Genomic DNA, 12,106 nt, shown 5'->3' with positions numbered 1-12,106 from the left:
ACTACACGAAGAGAAGTAAGGAATCAAAAGTGGCGATTGCTCAAGGAAGAGGAGAAGGAAAATGGCAATAGGATCATCATCGGCTGCGTACACCACCATTAAGAAGGAAGAAGAGGCCCACTAAAGAAGCTGCAATCTGAAGCCAGAGAACAAACTCTACCCTTTTTCTTTCTGATTCTCTTGGTATTTTTCTGATTAGGTAAGAAATCAGTAACACTGTGCTCTATTGTTCTTCCTAATTCAAAGGTTTTACCTTTGTTAAGCTTCAATTTCTGTAAATGAGGACCAACCCAATAAAATTCATTCCATCACAAGAATGAGACTCCTTCCCTTACTACATGTGCAGCTCGATCATTTTGCCTTGTGAACTAACAAAATTCCTTAATTACGTTTGTTAGGGTTAGCTAGGTTAAAGTAGCAAGGAACAGGCCTTAGTTTGTGAATCCTCAAAAAGAGGTAACGGTTAAGATTGTAAATTAGGTATGGGTGATTGTTAGATGTAATCTTGATTGATAATGATGAGCTAACATGATTGATGTTGCTGAAAATTCTATTAATTGGCTGAATTATTGTTGTTGGATGTAGTGCAGATTTTTAATGTCGTGAAAGTGTGATCATGTTATGTTTATTATGTAATTTCTTGATGTATATGGATCTGAAGCTCTTGGATAGAATTATGGCATAATTCATATAGATATGGTAATGAGTAATGAGAATTATTGATTGGTATGATTTAGAAACTTAGATGATCAAATTTGGTTTTGGAAAATTAGGGAGCCTTGCTGCAGAAAATCTAGAACATATTGGACAGCAACTTAAAAGAAATTCTGGTAACAATCTAGCCAGCTTTTACAAGCAAAATTATTCTAATAAATTTTAAGAGGTCGAGATTTCTCCATAAAATTTCAAGGAATTTGGCCAAGTAGTTTGGAAAATATGAATTTTTGAATTTTAGTGGTTGCTGCAGAATTTTCTGGTTTTCTGATTCTGCAGTATCAATTTCCAGCTACTATAACTTTTGGCGTATTTGTCATTCTGAGTTGCTTCTAAAATGATTTTGAAGATTTGTGAGTCTACTTTAATTGAGTATAAGTTTCATGTCTATAGCTATTTTGTAGAGTTAATTATGTCTCTTGGAAGTTGGGTTGTTCCCTGGAAATTCAGAACCAATCACTTAAAACAGAGCAGCATTTTCAATTAATATTTAATTAACCAAACATAGTGCTATGAACCTGAAACTTATTTGTCCTAAAACTTAATAGATTTGGGTGTATTCTCACAAAATTTTGGAAGTATCGGATTAGAATTGGATTTATCATAAATTTTCCAAAAACAGAGCTGTCTATTGTATTTTTGTGAATTTTCCTACGGCAGCAATAGATTTTTATTAAATTTGTCATCAAATATGATTGTAGTCCAAACACAACAAAAATTTAATTTTAATTCAAAGGGTATGTCCAGATTTGGCAGCATACATGACTTTAGTTAATTGAAAATGAAAGGATAGACTTTTCCTAAAAAGTTGATGTTAAATGGTGATGCGGAGGGTTGTGTAATTAAATGGTGATGCGGAGGAAGGTATAATAAAATGGTGATGCGGAGGTGCGTGTATATAATTGGTGATGTGGAGGTATAATGAAAATAAAATAAAATGAGAAACAATGAATGAAACAAAAGTTGAGAACTGTATATTAAATGGGCCTTGTGCCGAATTGCTAATGCGAAAGTGCCCGCCTAACTGATAGCCTAAGGATGCTAATGCGGGAATGTTCGCCTAACTGATAGATTGTTTCTTGCCATGATGCCAAGATATCCTAACTGACATGGGTTCGCTCATGATGATAATTGTGCCTGACTGACACGGTAAGGAAACCATATTCGGGGTTCGCCCCGAGTAACGTCGGGTTGCAGGTAGACAACCGACGCATGAGCTTATGGCCTGCGCTAGAAACAAGCATGCATCATCTTAGTTGCGCATATGCACTTCCTGTGAACTATTTATTGCCATTTTCTAATTGTTTATACTATTTACTTGTTATATGTATCTTTGTGCCCTGTGTTTCCGTGTTTGTTCTTTTTCTGTTTCACGACAACCTAGAGACAAAGACCTTAGGTTCCCTTCTTACCTTGTTGAGAACTCTAGGTTCTCACCCTTCTTTTCTTTCTTTTTCCCCCTCCCTAGATGGGTTCGGTGGAGGAGTTCTATGAGTTCCGTCTTATCTTGAGCTATGAGGACCCAGCGCGAGACAGAGTCTTCATATGGAGTACGTTGTGAACCCGCATCTATGTTTCCCACGAGCCCGAGTTTCACGTCTCTGTACAGTACCCTCTCTTTGACTTTGGCATGCCATACGCATTCACGCTATCTGAGTTACACCATATTGGAGATCAGTCCCCTTCTTCTCGTCCCCTTCTCTTGGTAGGACCACGCCACGATTTGCTTCTCCCAAATGCTCCGCACACATATGAGACCAACTTGGATCTTGCGCAGCACTTTCTTATTTCCGCACCTCAGTCTGACCCAATCGAGTTTGACGACCTTCTGGAGTTTGTGGCAGCAGCCATGGGGGCCAACCCTTTGGATGATTTTCCCGTCTGGAATGATGAGTCGGAGGAGGATTCAGAGTCCGACGAGGAGCCGCTTCCATCTTGGGCCGACTTCCAGGAGATGATTCAGAGGTCACACCAGAGTTAGGCACGACGGATCTTTTACTCTTTTTTTTGGATCAGTAGTATTACTTTCCCCTCGCTTTTGTAGTACTTTTAGAGGGGCAGGACCTCTTAGTAGTTTGGTTCCAGTTTAGGGAATCCATGTGAGGGTTGGGACTGACTTTCTCTTTTGTATTTGTATACATAACTTGGTGTGGTACTTGGCTTTTGATAGATGACATATATCTCCAAGTTTAACTTGTGTATATTTGTATATATGTATATATATGATACTTTCTGTTACCATGTATTTATCTATGATATGACTTTATGTATTAACCTTGCTAAAAACTAAATAATTTTTCATGATAAGTAAGTTAATCACGCTGAACTGATAAAGACTTATATTAACATTTGCTTATGAAATTCGAGTCTAGAGCCAAGTAGGTCCTTACGACAAGTAACACCTAAACGTTTGGCGTTTGTCATGATGTGTCAAAAGTTTGGGTGTTACAGTTTACAGGGGTGGCGTAGCAGTATGAGCCACATAGTTAGTGTTAGGGATCATGATGAACGGCTAGTCCTGTGCACCCATTGCCTCTGACGTCACAGGGGTAGTCGGCATAGAGGAGGACGACTGAGAAGTTCCAGGGATTCCAGTAGAACCCCTCCGTCTACCATGGCCACGTAGTCGATCCGTGACACCTCTACCTCTTGTCATGTCTCCAAAGAGAATATCAATTAATACATGTCACAAAAACAATGTTAATAGAAATGATAAAATTTATAGACACTTTAAATCACATAAATTAGCAAATATAACATAAATCCTGTGTACATCTATGTTATTTGGAAAATATTTTGGCATAACCTCCCCTAAAGTTGGACATATATCCACCTCTATAGTTTACACAAATCCAACCAACCTCAATTATGAATTAAAACTTACAAACAGCCAAAATAACTTAATTAGTTAACTAATTAGTTGAGTTCCTAACTACTTAAGTGTTTTCATTTATTCGTAATCAAACCAATAAATTAATCAACAACACCTAAAAACATGTTTTAGTTAGAATCTGAACCAAATAACGAACACAAAATTATAATAACAAATCACAACCAAAATTATAACAACTTATAATAACAAATCAGAATCAAATAACAAACACAAAATTATAATAACAAATCATAACCAAAATTATAATAACTTATAATAACAAATCAAAATCAAATAATGAACATAAAATTATAATAATAAATTAGAACTAAAATTATAATAACAAATCAGAATCAAATAACAAACACAATTTTAATAACAAATCAGAACCAAAATTATAATAACAAATTAGAACCAAAATAACGAACACAAAATTATAATAACAAATCAGAATAGATTATAACTAAAATTATAATAACAAATCAGACCTTATTCCTATTTTAGAAAAAAAAAGTTCAAAAGCATTACCTAAAGAAGAGCACCAGCACCGAGAAAAAGAGGGTGGCAGAAGCGGTAGCAGCAGCAACGGAGACGAACTGTGCCAATGAAGGAGGGGGCTTCCGAAGAGGATGGGGCTGCCAGAGAGAAGAGAGAGTTAGAGAGAGTGGCAGGTGAGAGGGTTAGAGAGAGAGAAATTCAAATGAGGAGAAAGATGATTCGCGGTTCGAATTTAGGACACAATTATTGTCGAATTTACTGGCGGATAAATCCGACGATAATATATTGCGGGTTAACAAAGTGTAGAGTTACACCAAGTAGGTTTACCGTTGAAATTTTTCGCAGGTACATCTGACCCTAAATGTAGCGCCTATTTTTTCGTTTTCCCTCCAATTATTACCGGCGAATTTACTGTCGAAAACAAGAATCCATCGGTAATATTTTGACCCTACGAATTCGACGCCTAAACTGCTTGTAAAGACGTCGCTACTTTGCAACGCTAAATCTGACAGTATTTAGTATTTTTCTTGTAGTGTCTGTTGCTCTTATTTTTTCTTTTAGGAACATTGTTTCCCATATTATACTTGAATGAACATGTTTGTATTGTATTACCATCTTATTTAATTGAATAAATGTAGGTTCACATTTATTGGATTGAATTCTTGCCAGAAATAAAAGTGACACCAAAATTTGTCTAAAGTAATGCTAGAATTTAAATATAATGATATAAAAGATAGAAAATAAATTACATACTGAAAGATCACATTGATAGATAAAATGAAATAAGATAGCACCAAAATTACTTAAAATTGACACCAGAAGTATCTCATATATAAAACAACACATAAATTTCTAAAAAATAACACCAAAATATCTTCACTATAACACCAAAATTTCTAATTAAATGATGTGGTAAACTAAGAATTTATTTCATGAAGACTTGAGCTGTAGATTCACAAATTTCAATAAAAAAAGAGAATAAGTGGAAACATCTGTATATAATGCAGCGAAATTAAGTAGAATAAGTGCAAAAATTTGAACGAGAATGAACAATGTCATTTACACAGAATAAGAAGACGATGTATCTAATATATAAAACAACACAAAAATTTAATTTTGAAATTGAAATTTTATTACAAAAATACATAAATTTCCTCTTTAATGCTACATTTTTTTTGCTTCTTATTATTCTTCTTTCTTTCTTTCTTTCTTTCTTTCTTTCTTTCTTTCTTTCTTTCTTTCTTTCTTTCTTTCTGTTACTTTTATTTCTTTTTTTTAGGAGTATTGCTTCTCATATTACATGAACATGTCTATAATATATTGCAATCTTATTTAGTTGAATGAATGTAGGTTCACACTAATTATTTGAATTCTTACCACAAACAAAAATATCACCGAAATGTGTTCATTCTAATACCAAAATGTCTTTATTCTAACACCGAAATTTTTAACTAAATAATGTGATAGAATTAAGAATTTATTTCATGAAGACTTGAGTTGCAGATTTATAAATTTTGATAGAAAAGAAAATAAGTGAAAATATCTGTAGATAACGTAGCGAAATTAACCAGAATAAGTGCAAAAATTCGACCATAACGATAACGATAATGATAACGACAATGACAACGATAACGATGATACGCATAAGAAGAAGATGACAATGACGACAATAACAATAACGATAATGGAGGAGAAGGAAAAGGAAGGAGGAAAGAAATTCAAATAAGAAAAGAAGGAAGAGGAGGTGGTAGTGGTAGTGGTAGTGGTAGTGGTAGTGGTGGTGGTGATGATGACAATGATAACGAAAGAAAAAAATGAGAAAAAAGGACGAAAAGAAGAAAAAGCAACAACAACATGGATGTAAGGAAGAAGAAGAATAAGAAGTATGTGTGGATTTAAAACACTATCACACTTTGATTGGATTTAATTAAGTATTTTGCAGTGTTCTAAAAATTGGACTAGATTGGCCAGTTCGACCGAGTTAACCAGGAGTCGGTCCTCCGCCTCGTTCTTTCATCGCACAGGAACTTCATCGCACAGTCCATGTTCTGCCGTCGCCACTAGTCAAGCTCATCTCCACCATCTCGTTCCTCCATCGCACAACCTGTTCTTCCGCACTTTAGCCCTCACTGCTCCAGTTCGCTGCGCTCCATCTTGTGTGTCCGTCGTGCTCCCTCTCCCTCACCTCTGTTCTCTGTGCTCTGGAAAGTATTTTTAGTTATTCTTGTTTTCTGAGTTAATTGTTGTTTTTCTGAGTTAATTTTTTTTATTGTTGATTGTTGTTTTTGTTGAGCTAATTATTATTAAATTATTGTTAAATTTCAGAGTTAATTTTGTACTTTTGTTCTGAACTTCTGATTTTGAGTTCATTTTCGTAGGTTTTTTATGTTTATAGTGATAACAATTTTTTTTATTGTGTTCAAGTCATAAGAGATGCAAGGTGATTTTTTATTTTCTAAGTTAGTTATCGTTGATTGTTAATTTTTTGGAGTTTAGTGTTCTTGAGTTTGTTAATTTTGTTTTGCTGTGTCTTTTGTTCCTTGGCTTTTTCTTGTTGACTGGCAACTGGCATCTGTTCTTGTTTTGCTATGGCTGTTGATATGTTGAGGTTATGCTGTTGAATTTTTAATAATTGTATTTTATATTTAATTAAATCGGTTCCATCATAGTTGGATTTTGGTTGAACTATTGAACTATTAAATTATTTATTCGATCGGTTTATTGATTGATTCAGTTCTTGCAACCTTGATATTTTACTTAGTTGCATAGTTTTATTGTTTTATTAAATGAAGGAGAAAAAATAAGTATAAAAAAAGAAGAGTTATTAGAAGTAAGTTTATATGATATTTTTTTTATCTGAAATGAATATTTTTTTAATTATTTCCTTTAAATTCATATGTATATTTATAAATGTAAACTTACTTAAAACGACAGGAAATATTAAAGTGATTAAAAAGACACTTCAAAAAGATTAAATATAGATGTAAAATGATATTCAAAGTATTTTGTGAATGTATGTCAATAGGGAATACAGATGTTCATTCTTGCCTAAGGTTTCTCACATAATTGCACAAAAAGAAAAACACTTGGTCTTTAGACCATAATAGCCATTATGGGTGCTGATCAGAAAATCTCAGAGAATATCAATGATCACGGGCTACAAAACCGCATTACAAAATTAATTGTTATCTTCTATTTCTTTATTGTTGCCACTATGTTCTTCATCAATTCCGATATAGATATAATTTCTAGTTCTCCAGCACTCTCATCATTTGGATTCATAATGCAAAAACAAACTCATCAAGGTGAAAAGAGTGGTGTGAATCTTCAGCTTTCCATAGAAAAAAATCATGAAGAAGAAGAAGAAGAAGAAGAAAATGAAGAGAATCTAATTCCACCACAAAATGTTACAAAACAAGAAAGAATGGCGTGGTTCAGGAAAAACCTACCTAAATATGAGATACTCAAATCAAGCTATAACTCGTCTTCAGCTTCATTTCATTTAAGGGTCCTCAGCTTCCTCACTCAAAATTGCTCAACATTTTTCTTCGCCATATGGTTGTCGCCGGCGAAGAATTTTTGCAAAAGGGACTTCATAACGTTTGACACACTTTTCAAGGTCCACCCTCAAGGATGCTTGCTGATCCTATCAAGATCCATGGAGTCGAAACGAGGTTATCGGATCCTGAAACCGCTCCTAGACCGCGGCTTTAAAGTTCAAGTAAGAGAATAGTCTACGAATTTAGTTCTAAAACAATTGATATTAACAGCTTAGTTCCTAAAAGACCAAAATAAATTCATGATACTTGAAAGATTACTTTATTTCATAATACCATCTCTGTTTCACTTTTCCTAACTATAATGCATGAGTTTTTCTTTTTTTTTTAATTTTCTCGAAGGACTAAATTGTCAACATTCGTTTAAAAGTAAAACTATCAATATTTGGAATTTTCAATTTATTCAAGACTAAATTAGTTGCTTACTCCGCAGGCAATTACTCCGGATTTGCCATTCTTGGTCAAGAATACCCCAGCTCAATCTTGGCTTGAAGGGATCAAGAATGGCAACAGGGACCCTGGATCAATCCCGATATCTCAGAACCTTTCAAATTTGATGAGGCTAGCAATGCTATACAAGTATGGTGGTGTGTATTTGGACACAGATTTGATCTTTGTGAAGGATATGTCACAATTGAAAAATGCAATTGGAGCACAATTTGTTGATCTAGAGACAAAACAATGGTTGAGGCTAAACTCAGCAATTATGATATTTGACATGAAACATCCAATTCTACTTGATTTACTAGAAGAATTTGCATCAAGTTTTGATGGTAATAAATGGGGTCACAATGGTCCTTATTTGGTTACTAGAGTTGTGGGGAGAGTAGTTGAAGATAAACTGGGGTACAATTTAACTGTTTTGCCACCTAGTGCATTTTACCCTGTGGATTGGAACAAGATTAAGGACTATTACAAGAAGCCTACAACTGATTCTGGAACAACTTGGGTGGATAATAGGTTTGTGGAATTGATTTATGGAGGGAAGACTTATGCACTTCATTTGTGGAACAAGAAGACCAGAGATCTTGCGATTGAAGAGGGAAGCGTCATGGAAAAATTGTTCACTGATTATTGCCTTACTTGCTCCAATTTTACTAGGACTTAGTCAAGTAATTTATTTTCCCTGCAGAAAAAAAAAATACGTTAGAATCATTTTCAGGGAAAAAGATTATTCACTTTATTTATCATCTTATGGATTATTTAAAAATTTAGTCTCTTTTTAAAATCTAATTTTTTTTGTATTATAATTTTTTTTATAGTTTCACTATATTCACTCTTATAAATCTATTTTAGAGAGTAGACTTTGGTCACAAACCTATGAACCTATCATTAGATATGATATAATGTTATAATGTTATATCACTCTTATTTCAATGTAAAGTGAAGCTTCTTTGTGTACTCTGCTTTATATAAGGTATGACAAATTCTAACAAGGTAACCCTTCTCGTTTCTTATGCACAAGAGTCAAGTAGGAGTAAACACAGATTGAATTTGATATGGTCAAAATTTTGATTTGATCTGCGTTAAAATTATCGAATCGAATCCAATATTCGCAATTTTTAAGCTTGGATTCAATCTGCATATTTGTGGATCGAATCGGATTGAATTTCTGATATATTTGCAAAACATAAAAATATTTTAAAAATATTATTTTTATGAAAAAATATCAATAAAATTTTTATTTTTTTAAATATATTTATTTTTAAAATATTATTAAATATATTTTTTTAAATAATAAAAATAAAATAATACAATATATATAATAATTATTAGTTGAAATAAAACATAAAAATAATGTTTACTTATTTATTTATTTATTTTTGCAGATTCGCGGATATGCAGATGCCTGCATGAAATCCGCAATCCGGTCTTATTAATATGCGGATCGAATTAATATCTGCAATTTTCGGATCAAATTCGAATAAATACCATAAAAATATGGATCAAATTCGATCTATGAACACCCTACGATCAAGGGTATGAATATTCAATCAGCTTCATCAATGGCCTTCTCACCCTGCCATTGCCATCGGCCGCCAACGGTTAGGGCGGGTCTCCCCGTTAATGTCTCAAATGCCACATTATTCCTCCCACAATTCTATAAACATTTCTCTGATGGCACATTTGTAATACCCTAACTACCAAAGCTCACGCTTCCGGCTGCGCAACTCTGATAGCTCGGACATTACGACGACTTTTATACTATTTACTACTAAAATATGAGCCTGTTTAAAACTTTAAACTGCAATACCGATCCAAAAATACTTTCATCCGATAACATACATCCATAGATACCATACAACTTACAAAACTCATAAAGGGTACATACATACATATATGCATACATATATATAAATAGTATTACAAGCATTAACCAATACAATCCCTATCCCTCTTACAGAATATATCAAGATAAAGGCGAGGGTACAATAAACCATAACTAAAACAATACAGAGCATCACAACAACAATTAAATAAGCTCTTCGTAAATTCTGCGCCCATATCCTGAAAGGGGAAAAATGTAAGGGGGGTGAGAACATCATCCTCGAAAGGGTTCTCAGTAGAGGGTTTTTGGGAATTACTGTAATAGGATACATGAAGATAACCGCACTAGTGATTCATAACCGTCTTATGCCTCTTTTCAAAAACAACGGTTTACAATAAAAGTAAAGTCAGAAATCTTTTCGGAAAGAAGAACTCAATTCATTTCACTTTGAAATCAAGTTTCAACTCTTTTCAGCCTTGGCTTTTAGAAATCTCGTTTCTCAAATCATCTCAGGCTCAGGCCAAATTTACTCAAAGTGAGTTCCCTTTTTAAAACAAAGCCGCTCTCGGCATCCTCTTTCCGAAACTTCCAAAACTATGGAAAGTTAAAGATTCATTTTGGGAACATTCAAAATCACCCATCCCACAATGGGATTTTATAACAAGGTTTCTCGGCAGAGTCCCAAGTCTTTAGGGGAGAATAGCATAACTCATTTCGCCGAATTCATTTAAAATCATTAAAACCTTGGCTTTCCGATTTGAGTAATAAAATAGGATCTAAGCCAAACTGAGTCACGTAATCATTTACTTCTTTCAAAGCCGATTCCTTTACTTAGGCAAAACCAGCTTCAACCCCCATGATAAATTCTAAAGCGTTTCAACTGTTCAAAATTGTTTTAGTCTTGCAAAAGTTCAGAGTTCAAAGAGTACTTAAAACCTTTCTCAAAACATTTCAAAATAAAACTTGTCAATAGACATTCAGGTTCTTTCAAAGTCATTGAAACTTCTTTAATTGAAACCCCCAAGTCAAATTCAAAGGCATAAACCCTTTTCGCATTCAAACAGCTTTAAAACACAAGTTTCATCTAAATAACTTCCTCTCGAAAGAGATACAATGCCTTTATTAAGAAGCAAGACTAAATCACAATTTCCTCTTTACTAACTCATTTCGAAAGCATGAATCATCCTTTTCTTGATAATTCAAATAAAATAGCAGAAGTCTTTAACTCATCATTTTCCAGACAACATTTCAATAAAGACTCGGATTTTATAGAAATTTCGGCAGCACCTCCCCTAAAACTTGGACTTTTGCCACCCGGTTCGGGTCCCAACTAAACCATTTCTCATTCCTTTTCAACAGCTCAAAACCAGAAATCAATTCAAAAGCAAGCTAAATCCAACAGTCGCCTCAATGGCATACCTCAAGGAAACCATTTCAAAAATTAACTCAATATCAACCGATTTAACTCATTTATAAAGCTTTAAAGAACCGGTTCCGCAATAAATCATTTATCAAAACCAAATCAGTTAAAGCAACCCAGGCTGAATTTCAAGAGTATTCTATCTTTCACATCATCAACATAATTGACTCAATTCAAACCAATCCTCAACGGATTAAACTCATTTCAAATCTTTAAAGAATCAACTTCCAAATATTACATTTCACAAAGCCGCACAACAATCCAGCCAAACAAACATTCATAATCATTCGATACAATCAAATTATACGTAAGGCCGATACAATCACCAAATACACAATATCTCACACCAGTATCCATATGTAATAATTCCAATACACAAAACATAGTTTTTGGAAAGCGCCCCTACCTCAAAACGCAATTCCATAATCCAAACGTCTCATAGAGTCCTTTCCGCCTCATTCCGAACTGACGGCAACCAAAACCTCGGCTCCCAGTCACGTTCGCAATGACCATAGCAACACTAATCGCAACATACAATAATCAGGACTCGACCCCACGTTATCAAAACTCGTATTCATTAACCATACACAACAAAATACTAATGCGAGGCTCTTCGAAATATACTTACTTACTGAGACAAAGAAAGGACGGCTGAACCGAAACAGCGGCGGTCTCCAGGCCGGCTCGGCAGCAGCCCGGCAGCCACCTCAAGCGGCTGCGGTGACAATTCCGATCACGACATCTGAAACCAACACGCAGCGACTATAGTATTCCCG

At 34.3% G+C, this 12,106-nt stretch overlaps 1 protein-coding gene across 1 annotated transcript; it reads left to right on the top strand.

Annotated features, from left to right (window-relative positions):
• On the top strand, window positions 7,108-8,848 carry LOC107636678 (lactosylceramide 4-alpha-galactosyltransferase-like). Its single transcript, XM_016340170.2, has 2 exons — window positions 7,108-7,805; window positions 8,075-8,848. Exons 1-2 carry the CDS (start codon window positions 7,197-7,199, stop codon window positions 8,747-8,749), a joined length of 1,284 nt encoding a protein of 427 aa, XP_016195656.1. The 5' UTR covers window positions 7,108-7,196; the 3' UTR covers window positions 8,750-8,848.

Source organism: Arachis ipaensis, chromosome B04 (assembly GCF_000816755.2).
Source record: "Arachis ipaensis cultivar K30076 chromosome B04, Araip1.1, whole genome shotgun sequence".
In the NCBI taxonomy this organism is placed as follows: Eukaryota; Viridiplantae; Streptophyta; class Magnoliopsida; order Fabales; family Fabaceae; genus Arachis; species Arachis ipaensis.
Note: the sequence above shows the minus strand (reverse complement) of the source record. Positions and strands in the feature narration are given on the sequence as shown.